Source organism: Gasterosteus aculeatus, chromosome 16 (assembly GCF_964276395.1).
Source record: "Gasterosteus aculeatus chromosome 16, fGasAcu3.hap1.1, whole genome shotgun sequence".
NCBI classification, from domain to species: Eukaryota; Metazoa; Chordata; class Actinopteri; order Perciformes; family Gasterosteidae; genus Gasterosteus; species Gasterosteus aculeatus.
The window spans coordinates 14285137-14312281 of NC_135704.1; the positions used below are offsets into that span (position 1 = coordinate 14285137).

At 43.2% G+C, this 27145-nt stretch overlaps 2 protein-coding genes across 3 annotated transcripts; one reads left to right on the plus strand and one right to left on the minus strand.

The window, feature by feature from the left end:
• Positions 1 to 427: 427 nt before the first annotated feature.
• On the minus strand, positions 428 to 25800 carry LOC120833943 (general transcription factor IIF subunit 2). 2 transcript variants are annotated; one of them, XM_078091215.1, is made up of 9 exons: positions 25609 to 25800; positions 25249 to 25322; positions 25117 to 25135; positions 24696 to 24840; positions 3630 to 3711; positions 2840 to 2955; positions 2003 to 2102; positions 1475 to 1618; positions 428 to 637 (listed from the first exon to the last, which is right to left on the minus strand). In XM_078091215.1, the coding sequence occupies exons 1-9, from the start codon at positions 25672 to 25674 to the stop codon at positions 628 to 630; spliced, it is 756 nt and encodes a 251-aa protein (XP_077947341.1). In that variant the 5' UTR covers positions 25675 to 25800; the 3' UTR covers positions 428 to 627. The 2 variants fall into 2 exon arrangements, with proteins under 2 accessions (XP_077947341.1, XP_040057533.1); XM_040201599.2 differs by lacking the exon at positions 2840 to 2955.
• Positions 10006 to 12622, plus strand: kctd4 (potassium channel tetramerization domain containing 4). Its single transcript, XM_040201598.2, has one exon. It carries the CDS (start codon positions 11017 to 11019, stop codon positions 11791 to 11793), a length of 777 nt encoding a protein of 258 aa, XP_040057532.1. The 5' UTR covers positions 10006 to 11016; the 3' UTR covers positions 11794 to 12622.
• Positions 25801 to 27145: the final 1345 nt, after the last annotated feature.

Genomic DNA, 27145 nt, shown 5'->3' on the forward strand with positions numbered 1-27145 from the left:
AGCTCTTGTAAATACATTCAGAAATTACTAACTGGGTGCCGACTTAATCACGACTGGAATCCACATCGTGCCATCATGTGTGTCAAACCAGCTGCTTTTAGGTTGGCAATGTGCTATGCAGGACCAGCTATATCACTTCATTGAGGACATGGTCTGCATGGACGTCAAATAAGCTGCTGACCTTCTCAGCACTTTCAAAATACCCAGATGATGCAGGAACTTTTTATTGCCAATATGTCAGACATACAAGTCATTTGACTTGGCGGTTGGTGTGACTGCAGTGCACGAGTGGTTAGTTAAAAAAATAAAGTGTGGGGGACCGGGCTCTGATGCAACGGAACCGGATCATAAACTTAAATCACCGAATGCAATTTGAGGACTTTCAGGTGGGAGGTAAGTTGTTAAAGCAAGAACACTACTTACAAAATGGAATTGTGAACGTGTTTATGATTGAGTGCTGTGCAAAGCAGACGACCCCCCCCCCCCCCAAATGACAGTAAATCATTCACGCTGTCTGCATCTCCTCTTCCTCAGCAGACCGGTAGTGTCGGTACTCCGGCTTCAGCTCCCAGGTGCTCTTGTGAGGCCCCTTGCTGTTGTACACGCCGATGTCCCTTATGATGTCTTTCAGGTGGGTCTGCAGGAACAACACAATGGGATGAATGTTTGTATTAAACATACATGACTTATTTTAGACATTGTTATACTTGATGAATGAAATTATCAAACTAGACTGACATTTTATAATACAATATCGAATACTGTCCTTTGACATATAGCACTATAACTTTAATTACATTTTGAATAAGGTGAATCTTCAACACAGTTGCTCCAATTTTGCCTTATAAAAGAACCGTAACGGTTGCAAAAATAGAGTATGCGAAGACACACAAAAGCAAAAACTCAGAAGTGCACTGAAGTGACCCTGCTGGGATCAGGTTGCATTCCTAAATCCACCTACTAGCATTTTAGTCCATTTCCCAGAGAGATGCAGGACTCCCCCCGACCACTGGGGGTCTCCGCTGAGCTGCTACAAACATGCCGGCTGCACCGGATTTTTCACAATGGCCATCTTGGTTACTTAATTTGAGTGGTAGCCAAGTGCTTCAGGCGGGGACGATGGAGTGGAGGGTAGAGCGGCGTTTGACTCCTACTCAGCTGGCGGTTACGCAATCAGATGCAATCAGGCAGAGGAGGACCTGCAGGTCTCATCAGCACCTACACATCGCCGTTCTCAGCGAGCGAGAACGAATCCACGGCAGCATCGATTCATGCCCAGTGTGTGTCTGTGTGCGTTTGAGTGTGCTGGCCCAAATTTAAGCCACAAGAGATTGTGTGTACAGGCATGAACGTCATGTTGTGGGCGATTTCCTCAAATTGAACAAAGCAAGGTGGATAGTGGGCAGGTGTATTGGGTTCCTCTACCTTTTTTCAGCTACGCTGTTAAATGTGTGTGTGTGTGTGTAATGCTTACAACAGGTTGTTTGGTGATGTCCACCAAGTCCTTAATGTTGTAATACTGGTGCTTCTCAAAGGCAGAGAAGAGCATGTCCAACACGACCTGCTTCTCCGCTCGCACCATCTTCCCGTCGGTCTTCTTCTTCTTGTCGTGCTCCAGCTGAGATTCAGACTTTGAGTTAATACAACTGACCACAAAAAGAACACGACTCACATCCAGGTTTGATTACAATGCCGCTCTTTGATCAGGTACTATGGATCAGATCTTGCTTATCATGACAAATATTTTACACCAAGAAGAAAAAAAGACGAATTGAGAAAATAGCAAATATTAACCTTTTACGGGACTAAAGCAGGATATATTTTTGGCATTATTAATAAAGAGTACTTAAGGGTTTGATTGTAAAACACTATGCAATCACTATCAATTTATTTGGTCTATTAATCAATAAAACAGTTTTGGATCTAAACATGATGGTAATTGGAGATGTGAGCCTTTAAAAAAATGACTCTTTTCACCACGCACACAGTTATTAGCTCTCACATTGAAATCGTGGTCGGCCACGGGCTTGAAGATGGTCGTGACGGCTCTCTCCAGCTGCTGCGACAAACGCTGAGGTTTCGTGGACTCTTTAAGCTGTAGCCTGACACACACACACACACACACACACACACACACACACACACAGTTTGCTTTGTGTTTTCTGGGGTCCGACTGGATCTCTGCTGACAGATGTGCCTTTGGGAAAGGGGACAAGGTCGGCAGCGCGAGGAAGAACCAACCAAACGAGTCATTGTTCACCTCGACTCAACATTTCATTTCAAGCAGAAGAGATTAAAGATTAAACACAAAGCAGTGTGGCTGTCTGATGTACTCGTCAACAAATAGTAACCAGAGGACGTTGGTGGATGATGTTCAAGCATCGTAGACAATTTATTATCTCTATTTTCCCTTTTTGCTCATTCCTCTTATTGCTTAGTAGTTTCTTGAGAGTTTTGATGCTCAATCAAATCAGATAACATGAACACAACAACAAAAACATCCGTAATAATGTCACATGATTTGGATTATGAGTATTCAGATGTATTTCTTGTGCCTTTTTTTTGCACGTCTAGTTGAGTAGTGATGTATACAACCACTTTATCCATCCTATGAGGCTGTGCTGAAGTTCCTACTAAAACTGTTCTTGAACGATGTCCACACACACGCACACACACACACACACACACACACACACACGGCGCCATGACAACACGATGTCCTGCGGCTCCTTCAGCCTGCCATGATGGAGGGACATTTGACAGCTGCCACCCAAACGGGAGATTTTCAAAAACGTTCCTCGTGGACTCACAAATGAAATACCAGCTACACCCATCATACCAGGTTCAGTGTGTCCTCTGCACACCACAGCGCGGCACCGTCCCGGGACGTCGGCGCAGAAACCCGCCGTGTGAGTGGCGGTTCCCAGTGCGGTGATGGGCTTTCCTGGAACAAGTCTCAGAAACGGACACACACACACACACACACACACACACAAAGAAGAAAGCCGTGTTGTGTTTGCTCTGGCTTGTATGGTGGCAGTGCATCTGCCACAGTGATGTGGTTGCTATGGCAATAGCATGCACCAACTCGCTGGAAAAACGGACACTGTGATGAAGTGGAGACCGAAACCATTTAAATGTTTTTTTTAAAAGGCAGAGTGCTTTCGAGTGTTTGGTTTACACAAACGAACGCGTCAGCCCGCTCTACTCCCGTGGGAATGAATTCAGCTGGGGAGGTTTGGTGTTGTCCATCTTTTTAGAAATGAAAAATCCATCAATTAATAGTAATTTTAAAAAGACAAACTATGAATGTGACGCAGCCTCAGACACAGCGGCGATATCCAACCTCCTTCCTTTTCTACAAATGAAGCTTTAATTAAGGTTTTTCATTGTAATTGATGGTGCAGTCGTATTGCTGCTGTACTGGAGAGTCCCACGATTTCTTTTGAAAGGAGCCGTAACTCTGTTTACATCCATGACACTCGGTATTAAAACATCGTCCAAGTTGGTGGACAACGGCTCCCTAATCAACTTTAAACCTTAAGATGCTTTTATATTGGTACCATCGTACAATCAATCGTCGATCATTTTCTTTGCGACCATAACGTGATTTCAAAGATTTCACTCACTTCTTCAGTCTCATGTAGTCGTCGTTGACGACTGGTCTGCATTCAGCTCTGTGCACCACCATCCCCTCCAGACGGATTTCATCTACAGAGACGGCACACACACACACACACACACACACACACACACACACACACAGATATTATGGACGAACACTTTAAGGAGAAAGCCCCACAGAAAACATTGATAGGACACGTGGCAGAATTCCACTGTTTGTTTTGGGAATGATTTATAATGATGCAGAAATCATCCATCCCAAGTGGTGTAAAATCATCCAAACAGCACATTACATGTTCAGGAGTCAGAGCGGAGACACCTACAAGTCATGCGCCAAGGCTACTCAAAGGTTCCATTGCAGCACCAGCATACATACGGTGATAAACAGGGAGGTTCTGCGCTCCCACAATGACCTCGTTGGACGTGGATGTTCTTTATCCTGAGACACAAATCTCATATCCTGAGCGGTCATCTTATCTCAGCTGACATATCACACACACAACTTAGTGCACAAGTGATACAGATGTGGTCTTGTGTTTTTATGATTGCAGTTTTTCCAACATTTCCCTCCTGTTTATACTGAGTATAACTACTAATTAAAAAGGAAAACATAAAATAATGTCCAACCGAACTGGGCGAATAATAAAATCAAGACATAAGAGAACGCTAGAATGTCACATGGATTGTGACTTTTACATCGCTGAAGTATAAAACGATAAAGAAAAAAATATCTTACAACATGGTGTCGTACAGAATGAAGCATTCATGGTCAAATTAAAATTGAGGACAAGGTAAACTAGACTTAATTATTTTAAATAATTTAAAAATCAACCTAATCATTGTCATTTTATCTTTTATTCATGACTTTTTCACACAATAACATCTTTAAACGTTTTTGAAAACCTTGAACCTTGATATATATTCCAAATTATTTTGAGGTCAAATCAGTTTTGACAGAATATTATATATATATATATATATATATATATTTTTTTTTTTTTTTTTTTCCAATGACATTGGACATGACATTTTTCAACATGTTTTTCAAAACATTTGACTATTTTCACAAGACAAAATTCAGAAAAATGTTAATCTACAATCCCTTAAAATAACCAGATTTTCCATGTAATTTGAGTTATTCACAATGTTATCAAAAGAAAGCGGTCTGAGTCACATATGTGACAATATGCTTTGTCCCCTTTTTAGTTCAGCGCTCCATGAGTCACTTCCTGGGCTGGTGGGGAGGAACCAGAGAGTCTCCATCCCCATGAGGTACAGAGAGGTGGGGGGACGGGGGAGGATGCACTTTCTACAGTGAAGCTTCACCAAGAACAGCGGTCTTCTCTTCACATGTCTGGCCTCTACATCGCAAAAGGAACCCGTTTAGGGCTGAAGGATGAAAAAAAACCACTTGTAAGTCTGAGCCAGTTTTGTGAAATTATAAATACCTTTAGGTTTTTGGAAAGAAATTATATGAATTTGCCAGCTTTGCTTCTGAGAACAATTTTTCAATTATTCATTGAAAGTAACCACAACATGCAGCCCTGATACATTCTGTTCTTCCTCGCATCCATCACAAATCTGCTTTGCCAGCTCTAATTGCGGTGCAATATTACAGTCTGGTAACAACCATACAGGCATGAAGCTCATTATGTTGAGTAACTCATTTATATAGAAGTCCTGCGCTGCAGCCAGTCAGTGGAAAGTAATTGGAAGAACATCGACTCCGTTCAAAGAGCATTTCCATTTCATTCCCCAACCCTGCTCCGAAAAAAGGACTCTTCTGCTCCGCTGCAATCGGAACGACGAGTCCAGTTGGTGAGCGTCGGCGTTACATTGGCAGCAGCTCGGCCCATTGTGCATTGTTGTGGCATTTGGCATCATTTCCATCTGGACACGTAGCAAGAGGTCTGAGAAGCGGCGCTTTTCGCCCCCCAGCAGCTGACGAAAACCAGCTGAGAGAAACCGCGTGAGGACAAAGGCTGAGCGCGAGTCAACCGGGAGCAAATAACTGAGAAGGCATTGATAACAAACGGATTTCAAAAAAGGGCCAGGTGAGCTGGAGAGGAGGGGCTGCCTAATTGATTTTGAACGCTCTGGTACAGCATCCATGAACAGTTTTGGATCCGCGGGTGTCACATCCTGCCGGGTAAACCCCTTTGGAATACAAGCCAAAGACATTTGTCGTCTTCACACTTCCCTCAGTCACGACGTGGGGGAGAAAAAACACGTGGAGGTGACGTCTTTTCCTTCCGAGCGTCATCTGAAGCGTCATCTGAAGCGCCAGGCGGCTTTTATTCCCTAGCCTGTGTCTCCACAGATAATGGGATTCCAACAGGGGTTTATATTCCCACTGCGTGTGTCGTTCTCGTCCTACCGAGGTCCACCGACGTGCCCGAGCAACATGGTGTGTACGTCACCGCGGTAACACTGAGTGCACGAGAACCATTTCTGAAAGTAGCTGAGAAGTTTGTTAGTTATGTCGCCCTTATTTTTTTATCAATCATCAGGAAGCCTCGTCAGCTCACAAGTTAAAACACAGCGACATGAAAGTTATAGAAAAGCAAAACTACTAAAAGCTTCACTAAAGAGGAAATATTAATTTGAGGATAAATAAAATGCCAGGTCACCAGTGTGGCCTAAATCTTACATTGTTGTAAGTACGGACCAATTAAATAATAATGAAACACTTAAACGTCTGGATTTGAATGCAACGGGCCGATGCAAACATAGCTTTTGTTTGAACTGCAAATGAGCTATAATTTTCTAAAAAGGCTGTGCAGTTTAGTTTTTAGACCTCATTAGAAAACACACTTTTAACAGACTTAATTGGGGTGCTTTATTCACAGCAGCACAATGCATGTGGTGTTGACAGCAAAACAACCACAGTGCCCATGTTGATGGTAATGAAGGGAAATGTCAGAAATAGTGTGACTGTGTATTAATTTCATCATTTATGGGCAACAGCAGATCTCTATGGCAGAGTAATAAAATATAAATCAGTATCTGGCTACAGATGTAATTCTTGTCAGAAGGATGGATTCATTATCATGTTTTTTTGTGTATCTGCAACTAAATTAGAAATTTAAACAAATGCCCCGATGTATTCAGTGTTAACCGCAGCTGAAGAAATGCAGGTGCCACGGTCACCATAGTAACCACCACACGCCACCTGACAACATGTGCCACGTAACGTTCCTGTAAGAGTCCGTGTTTAATCTTGAGGCGACAAATGCTCACTAATGTTCATCTTTGCCTTTTCCACAAATGGATGCAATTATGTGCAATTATTGCCTGGTGAGCGCCGGAGCACTTGCCAGCAACACGTCTTAAAAACACGCCCACACGAGAGGAACATGTGTCCACACCAACATCCCTGCTGGGCGGGAGTCATGGTCAAACGCCCTGTGGGATCTCTGCAAGGCCAAGCAGCAACGTGAACCCCCTCCCCCTGCTTCCCAAGTACTCTCCCAACACTGTGAAAGAGAGAAAAGACACTTTGTTATCATGAGAAGACGCACAGTGTGGAGATGGAAGGAGAAAGAAGACGGACGCTGGACGTGGACTCTGCGATGTGTAGCTCAAGGCTCTGGTGAGTGGGAGGAACACTCGGAGATAAACAGTAGGCTCCTGAGCGAGAAAACCCGTTGAGTGCCACATCCCCGTTTTGGTCCGAAACCTTCAATAGACGTCAAGCACTGGAATCGCACCTGTCACTCACAGATGCGTTAGGAATCATTAGTCCACCTGGTGAGCGGAGGCCGAGGCGTTAAAATCACACGGCAACATGGTGCATTTCATTCTGTCAGGCAGCTGCTCCTGCTTTCATTTATTAACAGAAAATCTGTCTACAACTTTCATTCTTGCTTATTTAACAACCGTTTCACACTCACCAATTTTCTTCTGTGTCTCGTTTTTTCTCTAAAAAAAGTACGCACAGAAACGTCGGGGACAAGTGGGAAGAAACACTTGCTCTCCCTGAATGAATAATGTAATTTAGGTGAATTTCCTTTAGCTGTTCACCTTCTTGCAGAGACAAAAGACAGACACCACTCTGTCTGTCCTTAAGCACAACGGCAGAGGACAGATTCTGTCCATATGCAAAAGTATCCGCCTACCAAAACCTCAATATTCTTCATTTAATAGAGAAACGTAAGTGTAAAAACAATACGTTGTGCCAAAACTATTTCTTGGCGGAGTGTAGAAGCCTCCTGGTGTCCTGTTGTCACTGTGAGGTTGCCAGGCAACCAGCAAACCAACCAACAAGGCAAATTAGCATAATTCCCAAAACTCAAATGCGCTTCACATTTCTAATATTGGCTGATCATTTGTGGCGTCCATAACAGAGCTCAACTATGACCTCATCGCATCGAGCGGTGTGTTGCTCTTTCAGAACAAACTCCTCCGAAAGAAATCCTCAATCGGTCTCCAAGTTCAAGTCAAAGGAGCTGATGAACAACCGGCGCTCCGCTGGGATCAAATCCTCCGCTGACGAAGGATTACATTTCAATGCAGAACGATTCTCTCTGTAAAACCCCAACCTCAATGTCAACACGGTCACTTCCACCAGCAGAGTGTGTAAACGAGCTGATTGAAGCGTGCCACGATAGCACAGTGAGATCGGATTCAGAATCAATAGGCCCAATTCAATCAAAAGAAAGGAAAAAAAATTCTACCCAACAAAAAAAACGTAATAATAAAAGGGAAATCAGAAAAACATGAATTAAGTGTATTTAAGACGGCATTGCATTTGGCTAATAGTTGAGTGAAGACAGTAGGAGGAGAGCGACAGATGAGAGGGTGAGGAGGTCTCTCGTCCACCCCCTCGCGCTCATCTCTTACCTCCATCTGCTCCAAGGCCCTTTCCTCAAAGCTCTGACCTTCCTAAGTTAAACACAACAAACAGCACGCCGCCCACCAGGCCTCCATCCGCTAGATTAACTAGCCGGGCCCACATATCACACTAACAATCAAACACAAATATGTCGGTCAAAGACCATCAGCGATGATCTTCAGACCCGGAGAACCGCTGCAGCGGAACAAATCCTACTGGGTTTCATCTTTAGAGGTTTTACTAAACCAACGCTGCATTCAGTCAAACACAGATATTTCCTCTTTCACAAACACAAGATCTGACAAATTGCATAAGCTGCTCCGGTTACTTTGCCTCCGGCTTCTCTTCTGACCCCTCTCACATTCTCCTTCTGACAGACACACACACACACACACACACACACACGTCGTATCTACACACGACGACAACAAAGAAGCAATACAAGAGGGGGGTGAGTTCACTGATTGGATCTCCAAATATAATTTCCCATTAGAGGTCATCACTACAAACCCTGAGGCTGCATCATTAAGGAAATTCAATGATTCCATTCATTCACTTTGAAGCCATTTAGGGATGTCTGTTACTTGATTCTTACACGACTAGCAGCATCCATATGCAACAAGTCGGCTTCAAAGAGCTTCTTGACTGGATTACGTCATCGGTGGCTGCTGAAAATCCATTTCCAACCCTTAAAATAGGTAAACAGGGAAGTCCTGAGTTGATCTACATGCTAACATCGGCATGCTAATATGCTCAAAATCACAACGCTCACAATTGCAATATTAACCGTGTTCACGATTTTACTTTAACGGCTTAGCATGCTCACGGCCGCTCGTCGCCAGTGCAGCTCAGTTTCAACTGAGATAGCGGCGGACCCACCGACCACACTAGCAATCGCCGTTTAGGGTAAAACTGACAAATCCTCCGAACGCAGTGTCTCAATGTTACTGCAGCCGCAGGCTGCTTTAACAGAGATAATAAAGCTCGAAAGGCCGGCTGAGCCTAGTTACGGTTGCTATGCTGTGATTGGACAATCCGTGTTGGAGGCAGGGGTTTTACGTTCTACTATTGTAGTTGCCTATAGATGTGCAAGTGTTCAAGGTTCATATTGAAACGTAGCATTAAAGCCCATTTGACTATTTTCTACACTAAGAAAAAGAACACGATCACTTTGAAGGCCATATTTCAAGTGGTTGCCATGCCAGCCTCACAGCAGTCAGTGACTCCATGTTACACCTGAAGCTCGTGGAGCAGCTGTATGAATAATTCAAGCCCTTTGAAACCAGGAAGGAGATTCCTCGCTAACACAATTTGAGGAACACAATTTGAGCATCCTGAGCAGTCAGCTTGACAGAGATACGCAGCAGCTGTGACAATCCACTTTGAAGATAAAGATTGTCCTTGATGGGCCCGTTTCAATGAAGCGGAGGCAGGAAGCAGGTCAAACCTCCCACAATCCACCGTGTGTTCTCGGGCTCGTTTCAAATTCCAATTGGGTGTTGTTGTTGATGATACTACTAATCGCTTATGATTAGAAGATGGCAGCAGACATGGCGAGCTGTCACTCTGGGATCTTCTCTCAGGTAAACAGACACGGAGGGCAGCATTTCAGTAGTGATTGAACTGGAATGTTACTGCACTCGGAGGTGGAGCGAGTTAACAACCTGTTGCTCACCGTTTTATCAAGTATTATTTATTTAAGTATCACGTCATTCTCAATTAGTATTTCCATGATTACGCTACCTCTCCAATATATGGATAGGTTTTTCATGCGGATACAACTTTTAAATTAAAAGAAATCACAGCCATACAAATATATGAACGCACAAGGCGTTTACATTTACTAAGACAGACTGCTCGTAACCTCGCAAGAAAGACAGCAGGATGCGAACATAGAAACAAATTTGCTGTTGCGTTAATTTACATAAGTAAATGTAAAGATGAGCTAGAAAAGGTGCGTCAGCAAAGCCCCGAATCGAACTGGAAGGAACCGTGGCAACCTGATGGATTGGGCTGCAAAAGAGTATTCAGACAAAAGACAATTTCACGCCACAAAAAGGACGGAAGCAAACCCCCCCAACTCTGCATCATTTGATCATATTAGCAAAGCAAGAAAGAAAAAAAAAAGAGCTTGCGGAGTCTGTACTCTTTGTTTGCTTTAATATTCCCTCTCTCCTCCCTGAAAGTGACGCCGTCTGCCCACCCACTCCTAGAGAGAGAGAGAGAGACTGAGGGAGAGAGAGAGCGAGAGAGGAGGGACACCAAGCAGCACAGAGAGCCAGTCTGTTTTCAGCTCCCAGTTCCTCTGCAGCTCCTCTGCCAGACAGCACTCACCCTTCCAGCATCACACACTCTCAAACACATTCACTGTCACTATCCGACAGCTGACAACACCACCTCCTTTCCCCAGCAGCAGCTCAGGCTCGCACAGTCAGATCCAGAAGAGAAAAAGGGGGCGTGGGGGGGAAGAAAGAAAGAGAGCGAGCGACTCGGCCGGTGGTGCAGACTCCCCGGCTCTGAGGCGGCTGGGGTCGGAGGCTGGAGAGGGCGACTGGAGAATGGAATGGAACCTCAGAAGGATGGAAAGTGAACTGAGGCACATCAACCCGGACCTGCTGCAGCCCAGCAAGAGCTTCAAGAAGCCCTCCTCAGGTACCATCACCATCAACGTGGGGGGGTTCCTGTACACCGCCCATCGGACCACCCTGGTCAAACAACAGGGTTCCTTTCTGGAGGAGCTGGCCAACGGTAAGAAGCCGGTTCAGCACACTGACTCCATGGGCAATCCGTTTATAGACAGAGACGGTCCAGCTTTCCGCCATGTGCTCAACTACCTCCGAACCGGAGAGCTGCAGCTGCCCGACGACTTCCGGGAGGCGGGGCTCCTGCGGCGCGAGGCTGACTTCTACCGCCTGAGCGAACTGGTGGAAGCCGTGCTCGACTGGGAGAGCCAGCGGGCGGCCCAGCGGGAGGCCGCCTTCCTGGAGATGACGGACAGCCACGAGAGGTCGCAGGGCCTCAAGGTGTACTGCAGTGACTCCACCTTCCTCGACAGGGTCAAAGGGCGGCTGGTGCAGATCTCCAAAAGCCGCCTGGACGGCTTTCCGGAAGAATTCGTGGTGTCGTCCAACGTGATCCAGTTCCGCCACTTCATCAAGTCGGAGCCGGGCTCGCGGCTGGTGCTGAAGGAGGACAGCACATTCTTGTGCACACTTGACTGTCTCAAACTAGAGACGGTGATGCTAGCGCTGAAGGCGGGCTTCAAGCTGGTCACCAGCCTCGACAGCAGCAAAGGCTCCGTGGTGGCGGCCGAGGCCCTGCACTTTGTCAAGTAGGACGAGGGAGAAGAGAGGGGGGGGCGAATGGTGCCTGGTAACATAACCGCACCGCTCACGTAAGGTATTGGCTTGTAAATCTCGTAACATGTGCTGAGCTGTGATGTGATTTTGGGTGGGGGGGGAGGACGGTTGACGGGGGGGGGGGGGGGGGGACAGAACACTTTATTTTCCTGCACAATGTTACTTACAAATGCAGAATTCTAGTGAGTTTGGGGTAACAGAATTCATCAAACCTTTACATCGCTTTATGAGCTTGTATTGCTAGAACTCCACTTGGCATTTATTGTATCCAAATAGCAGTTTATAGGATCTTACATGAAAAGTACAGCTCTGTAATATGGAGGACAGACGCAGGAATCAGAACGGAGAGGAGTGGAGTCGTCTCTGAACACGAACAGCTGCGAAAGCCTTGACAAGCAGCCGTGATGTGCACTGTTGTGCCATTCCCCTTTTACAATGGTGTGTGTGTGTGTGTGTGTGTGTGTGTGTGTGCCTGTGGCTGGCTGTACACTGTGTGCGCTGCTGTATTTTGTTGGTTCAATAGCTTGTGTTCAGTTTATTAGCCTCTTTGGAGCCTGAAGGAAAAACCACAGTGCATTGAGGTTGTTGTTGTTTTTTGGGAGGGGGGCGAACAAGCATGACATCCAAAATTACTCCGAAGCAACACAAACACTGTATCTCAGCTCACGCAAACAAGTCGAGTTTATTGTAAGGGCTTTGAATCTAGCCTAATGCATGTGCACTGATTTAACTGTTAGTTACTGCCGTGGGCCTCTGTAAACTCAATTCAATGTGAGTATTTTACAAATAAAAGGTGACACTGAAACTGTTGGTAAGTGCCTCTGCTTAAGTCTGTGTACCACTTAATGTTATTCCATCAAACAATAACTCCAGCATTAAGGGTTTAAAAGTTACTGGGCATCAAACATCAGACCGCCAATCCGACGGACATTAAAAATGCAACAGGAATATGCTGCTGCTGGCATGCGATAGCATTCAAGGTGCAACGATGAGCATCAAAACCTCACTCACAAGAGAATACACGATGTTGAACACTGAGGCAGGCCTCAGCATTATTACTGATAACTTTCAAGAACCTCCTGAAATGAGTGGGATGGACACCCTGGTCTGGTTCACACTCGCATATCATTTCTCTTTGCATGTAATTACTCCTTTAACACCTCTCTGCATGTGAGAAACACTGCTTTACATGTCCAGGACCATCTACGAGGATCCCAGGGACAGAGATGTGTGCAGCATATTGTTTGTTTATACGCACATCAGTCGTCAGAGCAAAAGGAGGTCGTCATGTTCCCGAGCGAAGACATCTGACAATCTATCTATCAACTTCAGCATTTATGATTCACTGTCATATCTGGCGTAAAACAGGAAGTGGCAGAGCAAGATCTTTCTGTTGGCTTTCACACAGCCTGAGACTGTAAATTGTAAACAACAACGCAATCGAGAAACAACCAAACTAGATAGTGACGCGTAAGTGCAAAATGTCTCTCCGCTTTGACCGGTCAAACGACTATTACCATTACTGCCCCAGAGTCACACATTCACGGCTGCTGTAATGACAGCGAGGCGGCCACCACAGCACACACGCTTCGTCTGCAGCAGCCCATGGGGAGCCCCTTCAAACCATCACCGCTCCTGGGAAGACATTTGGTATTTTAGAAGTAGGTCATTCTGAGAGATAAATGCTGCCCTTCTCCCTCAAGGAGAAACTCGTCGCTCTGAATTACACTGATGTGATCAAAAATCAACATTTCTCCAAGTGACGTGTTGTAAAAGTGCTTACCAAGTCAGGAGCGGCAAAGTATGAGTAGACTTACTGGAACAAGAGGATTTGCTTTTCTCATGACGTGTCCCTCCCTCTACAGATACAATAATCTGTTCATAATCAATGAACAAATGAACAAAAAGGGGACAAAGTTTACAGTTCTCTCTCTGTGGAAGTATTGTCCCACCACTAAAATGGGAAATGGTCGACCAGATGTCTTTACATCGGTTTGCTTTTATGAAGTAAAAAGTCTAAGACTAATTGTAATCATCAGTAATAAAACTAATCGATCGACTGCATTTTCAAGGTGCTTGCTTTCAGACAAAGAAAAATTTGGATTTTCTCCCAACACAAAGAGGGACATCACTGAACGTCCTATGTATAGTTTGATATATTACAAACACTAGTGAGATCATTAAATGAAAAAGGAAATTGCCACACATGAAATTCACCAAAGACGGACATGTATGCAATATAAACGGCAATAAAAGCAAATGTAATCTCCCATTTCACTTGTTGAGTAGGAACCTATGAGCATATGGATCTTTCAGATCAACTTGAGCTGTGGCTTTTGTTTTCATGTTCCACATCTGAAGCGCATCTCAGTGGGGAATCCGCCCTCGTCTCAGATGTAGCAGACCAAGATATCCTTAATATTAGTCTCCATCTACTATGACTCACGTTCCAAAAGAAATCCATCCGAAATCTCCCATAATGCAACTCCACAGCATCCTTTAATAGAATGGAAAATAACACCTTTGAAAAACATAAGTTTGAAACACACAACTTTCAATTCAATTCAATTTCATTCAATTGGTATCAAAGGAACTGCACTCAGCTGGTTTAAATCCTACTCGGATCGATCCCAGTTTGTGCTTGTAAGCTCAACTGTATCTGTCGATCAAGCCAGAAGAGACGGACGAGCTAGTTAGACTTCAAGAATGTCTTGGAGACATCAAAACTTGGATGACCGGCAACTTCCTGATGTTAAACTCAGAAAAAACGGAAGTCATCCTGATAGGCCTAGAGCGCCTTCGAAGCCAGATGTCACGTGATACAGTTTTTATGGATGGAATTGCTCTGGTACCCAGCAGCACCGCCAGGAATCTGAGAGTTCTCTTCGACCAGGATATGACCTTCAACTCGCATATAAAGAAGACTGCCTATTTTTATCTACGTAACATAAAAAATCAGGAACTTCCTGTCTTAAAGTGTTGCAGAAAAATGAGTTCATGCGTTTGTCAGTTCCAGACTGGACTACTGTAATTCTTTGTTATCGGGCTGCTCTTGTAAATCTCTTAAGCCTCTCCAGTTGATTCAGAATGCTGCAGCACGTGTATTAACAAGAACTAAGAAAAGGGATCATATTACTCCTGTATTAACTTCTCTGCACTGGCTCCCTGTTACATCAAGAATAGATTTTAAGGTACTTCTCCTCACCTACAAGGCACGTGCTGGTGAGGCACCGTCGTATCTTAAAGAGCTTGTAACACCATATTGCCCTACAAGGCAGCTGCGCTCCATAGATGCTGGGTTACTTGTTGTTCCTATGGTTTTAAAAAGTAGGCTGGGGGCCAGAGCCTGCAGTTATCAAGCTCCTCTTTTGTGGAACCAGGTTCCACTTTCAGTCCGGGGGGCAGATTCGGTCAGCTCTTTTAAAGTAAAACTTAAAACGTTCCTCTTTGATTCTGCCTATAGTTAGGGCTGGCTCAGGTTAGTCCGGACCAGCCCTTAGTTAAGCTGCTATAGGCTTAGACTGCCAGGGGACTTCTTAGGACACACGGAGCTCACGCTCTCGTTCTACCATAATTCACGTTTTATTAATGCACATGACTAATTCAGCTTCTTTCCGGGAGTTTTTTTGTGCTTTCTCCCCTGGCAGGTCTCCATAGATCGTAGTTCCTTCTGGACCCTGGTCCTGACACCTGCCGTGGCCCTGCTGACGCCTGCTGCTGTCATCATCATGTGTTAGCATTTTAGCTATTAATAATATTACTGTACTCGTAAACAAACATTACCCTCTCCTAAAGTCTCTGTGCTCTCCCTCCCCACAGGCTTCTGTAGATGGTGGTTCTATAGAGTTTTTCCTGTGCTGATGGTGGGTTTTGGGACAGAGGATGTTCTCTGTGTACAGACTGTAAAGCCCTCTGAGGCAAATTTGTAATTTGCGATTTTGGGCTATACAAAATAAAATGAATTGAATTGAAAAACATAACAGTTTGAAACACACAACTTTCAAGCACATGAATTTGATCAGTGCTCTTTAAAATAATCAATGAAAACACACCCTGAAGTATAATTCAATATCAAATACATTACATGCATGTCTGTTTGAACATTTAAAGTCTGGTCTCTACGTTCTTTAGAGCAGTGAAACTGAATACGGTTAACCTCGCACATTATAAATCAACAAGCCCATTATATGGGGGACCAAAAAGGCAAACAGCAAAAGCTGGTTTGGCAGTGGCGAAGGTTGCCAGTGCCAAGGCAATGTGGAACAAGTCTCGCCTGATTTCTGTCCAAACAACGTGAAGCAGGGGTACGTCATCATCTATTCATGGAAGCTTGTGGGAGTGGAAACATTTAAATTGAATGGCTCCAAACACTAAAATGCATTCATCTCCTTTAGCGATAACGGCCTCGTACTTCTAGTTCAAACTGGTACTGTGCAGAGCTGCCTCGATCCCCTCGTAGTTACTAACGAGCACAGCGACAATCAGTCACCCTTAAAGGAAAGCCCCCCCTCGCCCCCTCCCCTCTGACCGCGCTCGCCCCTCCACGGTGACGGAAACCATCTGCTGCGGCGGGCGATGCCGTTAAACTGCGGGACCAGGCGCCGCCCCCCCAGTCATGACTCACACACCCACAATGACCCCTGACATCCGGCGACGCTCTTCCCCCGCCAACTCATCACAAACAACAAACAATGTGCATGGGACCTAAATGTGGACGCGTCCACCGAGGATGGAGACCAATTAAACATGTGCTGTACACCGATGCTTCACAGTCAACAACATCTAACCTTTATTCGTTTTGTTTTTTTTAAATTGCAGATCAGCCTCATAAATTTTTCACAACGGCGACTGCTACATTTATTAGTGGCTGGGTCAAAGTGATCCGTGCCTCATCAAAAGGCAACCTGGGAGGATGAGGGAGGCGGGAGGTAGGGAGATGGGGGAGGTGGCAACAGCAGAGAGAAATGTTCAAACCCCACTACCATCAACAAGTCTGGTGTGATGTCTTTCCACCGGTTGCCGGGCAAATGGGACACCAGCCCCCCCTGTCCTCCCGGTCCCTCCGCGACTAACCTACATCGCATTATTTTCTTTTACGTCCATAAAGAAACGCGTTGGCAGGGTCCGGGGATGAGGACTGTGAGAAGGCAATGAAGGAGGAGGAAGAGGATGATGAGGAGGAGGAGGTCAGGCCGCTTTTCACCTCCACTCGCAGCTCAGACTAAAGAGGCAGCAACAACCATTATTCAGTCACAAAAAAAAGAGGCAGGGGAAGGTACAAAAAACACATGGTGTGTAGAATAGTAAACAGATGTTTGTACTTCAAACAGTATCTCCCCCCGTTAACTTCTTCCTTGCTTATGATTAAAAATCATTCAGTCATAAATTCAGCTATAAATAGTTGGATTTAGATAGTGGATTGAATTTCTACAAATCTGTGGCTGCAATCTAAACTGGAAAGAAAAAGGCCCTTCACAGATTCAACTCCCAATAATAAAGAGGTTACTTTATCCAAATTGATTCATAGCTTGGTCCACAACACGAGCAATTTCTTTCCATTCTTCTTTCCAAAATAAAAACAATATTTGGTTACATGAGACAAAAAAAAAATCCAGCACATCCTCAACTTTCAGAAGCCAAAATAAGGCAATTTACTTTACATATTACTTAAATGATTGAGTGGCAGATTAATTTAACGTGAACAACATTTCTGCTTTCATGACATCCGGTCTTGAGTTTGTTTGTCTCAAAACCAAATCTTCAAGAAATAGAGTTGGCTCAGAGATGGAATGAAACCTTTTTCAAACGAACCACACAAACATCCAATTTAACCACAGCTAACCGGGCTGAGAGATCTGAACAGACGACAGGAGGCCTCTGAAAGGGCAGCTTAATCAGTGACATAAAAGGTTTCATTTTCCAGAATAAGTCTGAACCTTTTTGATATTTTAGTCAAAAAGACATGCATATATATGTAGCCCACAGCCCTCAGGTTTATAGTACCATGCACATGCCAAGTAGGTAGGGAATTAACAATACGTGGCTGCAAGAAAGTTGTTAGTTCTGTGTACATGCACACATACGTTTCTCTAAAGGGTAATAATACCGCCATGACAAATTTGTGAGAAGATTTTGCATTTGTCCTTCTCCAACCGTGTCTCCCAGCTGTCCGTCAAACCTGAATCATGACCAACTGGAGGCTGCTGTAATGTCTCACACCTTAAATCACACAGCCTCACAGTTCCACTTTCCTCCCAGGCATCAGCGCTCCGTCGGGGTGAGCTGGGGCCTGGCAGTCTGAGCACAACGCCTTCGCCTCACAGCCACGCCGGCTGTGTGACCCGTGTGGAACAACTGCCATCATATTGCCTGTGGACAACACCAGAGGGCTTTTATTGCAGTCGCCAAAAAAAGAAATGCGCCGTCCTCGTGCTCTGGTCAAACAATATCGTAATTTTTCTTATGCGTCAGTCTGCGTGACTGTATTCAAACCCACTTAGGGTAAATTGGACTCCTCATTTTGAATGCAGCAGTGAAAATAACAGAACAGGCTGTTCAGCTCCATCGGCGACAACAAGGTCGGATTGCTGAAATGTGAGCTGTAATTCCAGTTTTACAGAAAAGAGAAATACGTAATATCACAGCATTTGACTACCGAACCCCACGTGGCGTGTGAACCTTGGATTAATCAGAGGGTTTAATAACGTGTGAAATACAGTTTTACTGATAAGCATAATTGGTGAATATTGTGTAAATAAAAAATAAAAAAAATCTTGAGATCAATGCTTTTCACCGATCCCTGATTATGTTACACTGCGAACAACAAGTCTGTGCCGAGGCAGCTCACATACGCAGGCTCCATTCACTTACATGAAGATGGGGGATGTTACAATAGAACATTTTCACCTCCCCATCACTGTAGAAGAAATATCACATTACTATGGCTTTCATTATCATTAACCAGAATATCCCTACAGCTAATTATGATGATAGCGTCATCATCAGTTCAAATGTTGAGGAAAAAAAGAATATTGTAATAGCAGTTTGATTATGCATTATAAGCCCTTTAGAGCTCATACTGTTATAGTCAGGCGGTAACCTCCGGTTCTGCCGAGTGAAGCGATGCTGAAGGGAAATTGCTCCGCTGAGGAGCAGGGACGACTCCTCCGGAAGGAAAAACAAGTCCCGTTGTATGGAAGTTCGAAGAGAAAATGAATCACCTCAGTAAACGAGAGAATCAAGTCGTCTTCTATACTGCTGCACGTTCATCGGTTAAAGAGGGCTCTAAAAGCTAACGTCCGTTCTTTATTAATGAGCCGATCCGGGATCCGATTCAGAGTGATCAGCGTGATCCGCTGCTCCCCTTCATTGACCTCTTGCTTTGTTTTTAGACCACATTCATCATAACGTGCTCTGCAGACGCAGCGGTATCACCTTACAACGTACTCTTCCATAACCTTTTCGGTGTTTCAACAACGCGCTGACAGGGGCTCATATTCTATCCACTTCAGGCCTCTCATTACTCTGGGTGTCACGTGTCTCCTGTGTGGGAGCACAGCAGGGGACGGACCAACCTTCCATCAAGAGGCGTAACAGAAAACAGAATGGAGACGACATTTCTTTTGCAAAAAACAATCGCTGGCTCGCTCTCTTCATTTTCACCTTGGGCAAAAACAAGGATGCGTCTCTGAGAGCAGCAGGCCTTGACTCACAGCTATTCGGCGTCCTGAATCTCTGAATACTGGGAAAGTAAGATCTGCATTTTTTAGGGGACTGTGGGGTGCAGAAACACAATATTTCAATACAAAAAGGTGGATCATTGGCTTCTGGCAACACACAGTTGATTATTTACGTATCGGCAGCACAGCAACAAAACCATCTGCCTGAAACATTTACTATATTTCACTCAATCCAAGAGGCAGGTGACGTTGGTGGTGTAAACACGTATCACTCACCATCGAGATGATTCAACCAAATGCTTTACATAGAAATGCATTATTGGAGTTGCTACAGGTCCAGATAGTAAAAATTCTGTGATTTTATTGGATAATAAAAGGTGTAATTCTTAGTGGATAATAACACCATGTATTGCCTGCACTGTGCCAGAAGCTTGCAGCTAAGAAAAAGAGAGAGAGACACGGAGACCCTTCATTCTCTGCTCAGGTACACTTTAAATACAACTTTACTAATATATATATATATATATATATATCTATCTCTTTTTTTTTTTTTTCCCCCGGTGCTAATATTCTTCTTTAAAAAAAGTGAGCCGACAGCTCAAAAAACCACTCTGACAGACAGAATGCCAAAGAGGCTCTCAGACAGCTTTACAACTGTTAAAAAGTTCCCCATTGGACAAAGACGACGGTATAAAACACAAAGGCGTCTCTGTGACGTCGGCCGCGGGTCATTGCGGCACGGGAAAGCGAGAGGAGCTGCTGTGGGCTGACGAGTGCCCACTGCTCTTGTTGTGTGGCCGTGAGTGAAGTCACGCAGTCCTGAAAGCATACATACTCTTCAAGAGGAATGCGGTCAAGAGATATTACTCTATAAACCCTCAGTGATTCATGAGCCAGTCTAAGCCTGTCTAAGTCTAAGCCACGCATATTCCTTCAATGAAAAATACATTTAAAAAGTGACTGTCTGCAGCAGCCTGCGCGGTTCCAGCGGTCTTGTGCATGCCGCTGCTACACAACAATCGCAATTTATCCTTTTTAAAATCACAACATTACAGAATGTCCACGTTTTCTATTTAGGGCGATTTATTATCTCTGCTGCTCTTGGTGGTAGTAAAAAAGTTGACTTCATCAAGCGGTATGAGACATCAAGTGAAAAGTTGTGCAGTGGGAAGCCATTGATTCTGAAAGTAGTTTTCTCCCGTTCCTTGATCACAGTCTTGTACACAGTCTGGTATCCTTAAGATTCAAATTCTAATACGCCACTCTGTGGTTTTGAGCGATTTCTGAAGGACTCAAGGATTGCATTGTTGTATTGAAAAGCTTCAGAGGCCACGGAAGGAAAGTCATACTGTAACACAGCAGTAGATTACATCTGGCTCTCTGTTCTCTCCTGCACGCTTCCGTGGCAACTAAGCCTGTTGCTTAGCAACCTCTTAATCAATACCTGGTCCTTGCCGGAACAAAGCAGAACAACGAGGAGAGGAACATCTAACTAGCAGCCCTACAGTACAAAAGCCATGTCAGACACCATTCGTGTGTTTATCAGTCAGTCATCATTAGCAACCTCTCCCTTCTGTTGGCTCACTGAATACTCAAATGACAGGAGGTGCAGGAATGGAAGCCGGATTCCAAAATGCCGCTTAGCTGGCTGGATTACTTATTGGTTACCATGGCCGTCGCAACATCCTTTACACCAACAGGCCGTAAAGCAACCTGTGAAGAATTGAACTGCCGATTGCAATAAATAACTCAATACAATTTTTATGGGGAATTAACATTTGAGAACGTTTTTTCGTATTGTCACACGAGCGGTCTATCATAGCAGAGAGGTGAATAAATAAGAGCCTTGTTTTAAAATACAGGAATAATGATGCAAGACTCCCACAATGCTGCTGCTTTTTATGTTTGCATTATGATTTATTCCAGATTGTTTTTTTTAAAGCATGTTAAATTGAAAATCTGTATACTATCCCATTTCGGCCAGAATAATCCGATGCCTTTTTGACATTTTGATATTTCACAGAGCAAAGGGTAAATGTTTGCTGAAAATATACTTTATTAAATTACTCACATAGTTTTTATTCAAGACCTGAGCAAAAGCACCTTTCCATCCTCACTGTACTCTAAACTTCACAGTAAAGTGTGACTGGAAAGCTGCTGTGTATGTGTGTGTGTGCGTGCGTTTGCGTGTGTGTGGGAGACTGCAAAAGAGAGTGGGAGACCAGTGTCATACAATACACCTTTCTGTGGGCGAGTCGAGTGTCGGTCAGGTAAATAGAGACTACACACCACCACATCTCAGAGGACATAATCCTTCTTCTTGTTTTCAGTGCACTTCATTGGCAAACCAGCCTTTTAGAACACTCACACATTTCAGAAAAAAAAATGTTTTATTTACACCCCCTGAATGCCATGGATCTACATTTCTAAATATAATTATTATTCTAATAATCCTCTCTGCCATCTGTATAAAAACCCAAAGCTTTAATAGCTCTACTAGATACTAGAAATTTCTGAAAGGAGAAAATCCATTATCACATGTAGGAGGTATTAATGCACAAGTGTGGGTGAATCTAAAGTGCACGAGGGCGGTGATAGAATAAACCTCGTGGCTGCACCCTCATAAAAAGAAAGCTTTATTTAAATTTCCATTAAAGTTCTCCAGCACAGCTCACTGACAAAGACAAGAGATATAGCCAATGAAAAAGCATCTTTTGTCATGGTGCTAACGTGCACAAATTACGTTTTTCTTTCGTCAAGACAATTGTTTTAAGCAGAGTTGGGGGTGAATGAAAGTATTCATGTTCAGCTTTGGTTGTGTTAGTTTGTGTTATATTGAATTTATTCACCCCACATATACCAATGAGGGGTAACATATAAACCTAAATAACAACAAACATTTGAGACATGCGAACCATGGCGGGTAAAAGAGGGCATGAGACCCCAGACTGGAGTCAAACCAGTATAGACAATGATTTGGATCATAAGCGACTAAAATAAGACATAATTTTAGAGTCCATAAAAACGAGGACAGCGATCAGAAGGTTTTGCAATAAAGATCGCCGCTTCGAAATATGTGCACATTAGAGATAGAGTGAAGGAAAAGTACAATTATATTAATATTTGAGTGTTAGTGCAAACAAATTAAACAATTTTACTCACCTGAACAGCCATTAGTAAATGATTGCTCTTTACTCAAGTTACATTTTCTTTTCCTAGATCGTTGAAGATTTAATAGGAAATTTTAAAAAGAATCGCATGATAATTATCAGACTCGGAATGCTGGAGATTACATTTGTCCGGTGTGAACTGGATATTGTTTTGAACTACATCCACAGCTTAATTGGCTCCGGTTTAGTTTGCCTACAGTACGATTAGGTTCAGATCAGAAAACCAAAATGCTCCAGTATTTTTCTTGTACTACCAAAGTCTCCTGCTATATTTTTCTTGCCATGTCCTCAGCTGCTAACAGAAATAATCTAATCCAGGAGCGTTTGACTGCATCTCGTTTTACCGTCTGCTCAGCTGCTTAATGAGGAAATTACCTTCATGTTTTCCTGTTTGTCTTAGCGGTTACTCATGATTTCAAACAATGTGATCAGTCATGTTAAATTCACTTTTCTTCGTCTACAAACGTGCCCCTTGAAAGCTAAACCTGGACCACCTAAGGTTAAATCACCGACGCCCTCAGCCACTTAAACAGCCAAATATCTTCAAACAGCGTGATCCGCGGACATGGAAATTGATTTGAACACACGATTGAACAGGGTAAAGACGTTTGAATCTATAGCCACCCGTAGGGATCATGGTTCGACACCTGCCTAGTCCCCTCCCCCCAACACCCCAGAAAAATCATTACTCTTTACTAAACACTGGGCAAAAGAAAACATTCTCCAGGGCAAAAAAACATCTCCTGTCCCCGCCGATTTGCCTATTCAACCACTATTTGTTTACCAATATAGTAATAGATGCTAGTTATTTATTCCGTCTCCCAATTCTGAACTACTCGAGTTCATAATTGTGCGGCTGCTTAAGGGTTAGAATTCCTGCGGCCCTTTGTTATATTCCCCGCAACAGTCACTAGCAAACGATTGGATGCTCCATTTGGGTCACACTTTGTCATGGCTAGAGCTTTGGCGACTTACCATGAAGTCAATATTTAAGCATCAGGCATTAACATAGTCTTTCATCATTATCCTTAAAATATACTTTGTTTTTATGCCAAGATGCACCCTTAGCAGTTCTTGAAAAAAAACAAATAAGAATCAGTGATTTAATTAAGTTAATAAATTATGGGGTTTATTTGTTTAATTTCAGAGGGAAAGTAAAAGGCAGTTTTTCATGATTTTAAGTGACACACACACACACACACACACACACACACACACACACACACACACACACACACACACACACACACACACACACACACACACACACACACACACACACACACAGCTATTTTCATGCGCAGTCAGATGTAAATTCCTCTAGCTCATGCATATGCATGACACATACTGCTGGCAACAAACACCATCCATTTATGGAGTAATCTCATACATTTTACAGTGCAATAAATGTCAAATCCAGCCAGCAGCTTGCATTAAAAGCAAGACGACCCAAGAAACTAGAATAAGGGAGGAGGGATCAATTGGTAAAGTGCCACTACCTTGAGCGAAGTACCTGAGAGTGTGGTCTCCTATAGAACAAATGTAGGATACTTTTTAAACCAAGCGGGTAAATAAAGGCTTGTCTATTTTCACACAGCAAAACTACTACTTACTTACCTGCAGTAAAAGTCTTAATTACATTCTTCTAGGATATTGACGTTTCCACATTGCAACGGGAATCACGAAATTTATTTCAGTTTGAACCCATCTGAATATTTTTTTACTTTTCTTTCCATGGCATTTTTCATCCAAATCCAAACTAATATTTTTCAAGTTTTTCAGCTGTATTTCAAACAAATATTTCACTTTATTTCTATATATTTAGTAATTTTCTGTGCTAAAATTTGATTTTACAATTTTCTATGCTATTTTTTTAACCGTTTTTTTTAAACATTTTGACCTACTAATTATTTACCTTTCATTCCATATTTTTCAACACAACATGACTTTTTTTTTTTTAAAACACATGCTCTTTGGATGCGATCATCCGGCACAGGAGAGACCTATTGACTCTGAGGCGAAGACTGACCTCCATTGCCCTGGCTGAAGACAGCCATGGTCTGTCCACCCGCTGTATGCATAGTGAAGGGATGCTCTCGTGGGACCTGCGTTGATGCATCGTTCTCCCCCACACCGCTGCGGGCCGTCAGCTCCTCATTCAGGCTGAAAGATACCTGGGAAACACACAGCTGAGTCAAGGCTCTGCAGACGAGTCATATTAACAACCAGCTCTTTGATTCATCGAATAGGGTGAACCATGATGATGTGAGGAGACTTTATTGATCGCAATGAGGAAGTTTGTTCAATGAATAAACGAATAGTGATGGGATACAACAAGGAAAGCCAAAAAATGTATGAATGATTTTGTGGAAGGAAAACGTACAATGCATCCAGTATGAATGGGTTAAAAACTTTTTTTTCTTTTTTAAATGTTTAAGATCGTGTCTCACCTCTGTTTTGCCGAGCTTCCTGCAGGTGGATGGGAAGACAACAACAACAAAAAGTAATATCACTGATAATCATGAGGCCAGAACGTAAGAATATGAACAACATGTGTGGAAATGAACATCTTCACAACATACTTTCCGATGGTAATCTTTCCAACTTCTCCCTTTTCAGGGGCCTTGTCCCATTGCTCGGATAAATACTTGGGAACCTGATAGAGAGAGAGAGAGAAAGATGGCTGTTCAGGACCTCACTTGTATCATTAAGTGTAATGATGACATATTCACGCACACACCACTGACATGTTATCCAACAATAGCTTTGACGATGAAACTTCCATTAAATTCTTATTTTTCGACCAAACGTTGTTCAGCTGCTACCATGTTAGTTAATTAGCGTCCTCGTTAGCCAAAGAGGCTAACACGTATGCTAATTAACATGGCAGCCGTTACTTTCCGTTGGCCGAAGGAGTAACTATGTGGTGCAGGTGGACGAACCTTAACCAGCCACACGCCTTTACTTTGTTTGACCCCAGTTAGGTTAACCTGCCCTTTGTCAGCCATTGTTTAATTCAACGTTGGGAGAGTTCCAACTGACCGTACGAATAAGGTGAGCTCGAACGGGCACTGTGGGGTTTTAATTGCTCATGTTATTCAGGTACGCCATAAGGAACTCCTACAAAATAAAACTTCCTGCGACCTCTTTCACAATAAGTGACACAATTGCGCGGCGATGGAAATACGTGGAAGTTGTATTCCTTCCGTATATTCGGGACACATTTCTTCTTCCACTAATTAGCGCTCGCACCAACTTCTTTTTGCGGGAATGTTGTAGGACTACATGTTTTTTTATTCAGTGTAAAATGGACGAAAAACTCTATTGAGGCTATATTTGCTTCCCAAGTGTTTATTTAAATGATAAAAGTCTCAAGGTCCACTAAGATGCTATGAATGCTTATAATATCTGGTCTGGTTGGCCATGTGGAGTCATTTGCATTTCACAAAATCTCGATTAAGTCAAAGACTTGTCTCAGGTGTGTTTTGGTTTTGGGAACTGCAGGCTACCAATTAAAATTAAATGACATCCGACTAGTGAGAAAATCACATACTGTGTGTTAAAATATCAATTGCATCAATCTCAATGCCATTTAGTCAATCCAACTTTAACACTTTCATTATTTCAACAGATATGTGCTTGTATGGTGCATGGGGCAGATTTGTTGTATTAAATACAATTCACACACGGGAGAAAAACACTATGCAAAACGAGATGGAGGAAGGGGAAGTTAAAAGGACCAGGCAGTTCAATTTTTGCCTCGAGCTTACGTTGCTTATCGTAATATTATCAAACATAGTTAAAAATGAAATGCCCATGAGGACAAAGGAAAAACAGGCTTCATTAAAAAGTGCTAACACATTGTCAGAAATGATTTACTAGGCAGTGGATTTGGACTGAGACAACAAACAAGTCAACAATCAATTTGCATTGCAAAAAAATACACAGAAAAATGTTTTTCTATGGAATAAATATTTTGGTTTACTAGAATTAACCAGTCTACTTGCATTTCTATAATTCATGTCATTTAAACGGTTGTACTTATGTCATTTTGAAGAGAGACTGATATCACCATGGCTCAACCTGCAACCTGCACACTTTAACAATGATACTGTCGGTCCCTAGGAATGAGCCCTGGCAGTTTGAAATAATACATTAATTAAACAAGGGATAGGATAAGAGAAGGGGATAAAGAGCAAACTTAACAATTTTATATTTGATGATAATGTTGTATGTTTGAATTTGAAAACAAAATCATCAAATAAAAACAATAAATGAAGCCTCAAACCTTTCTCTGCGATTGTCTTCTGGTACTTCTTCCCTTTGATACAAACGGGTGGGAGTTACAGAGCACCCTTTTAATTGTTTGTATAATTGTTCCTCTCTATATTGCATTAACATGGGATGCTTTCTTGTGGTTTTCATTTTCATAAATCATATTTTAATGACTTGACGTCACTGCTGTTATGGTTGATATGA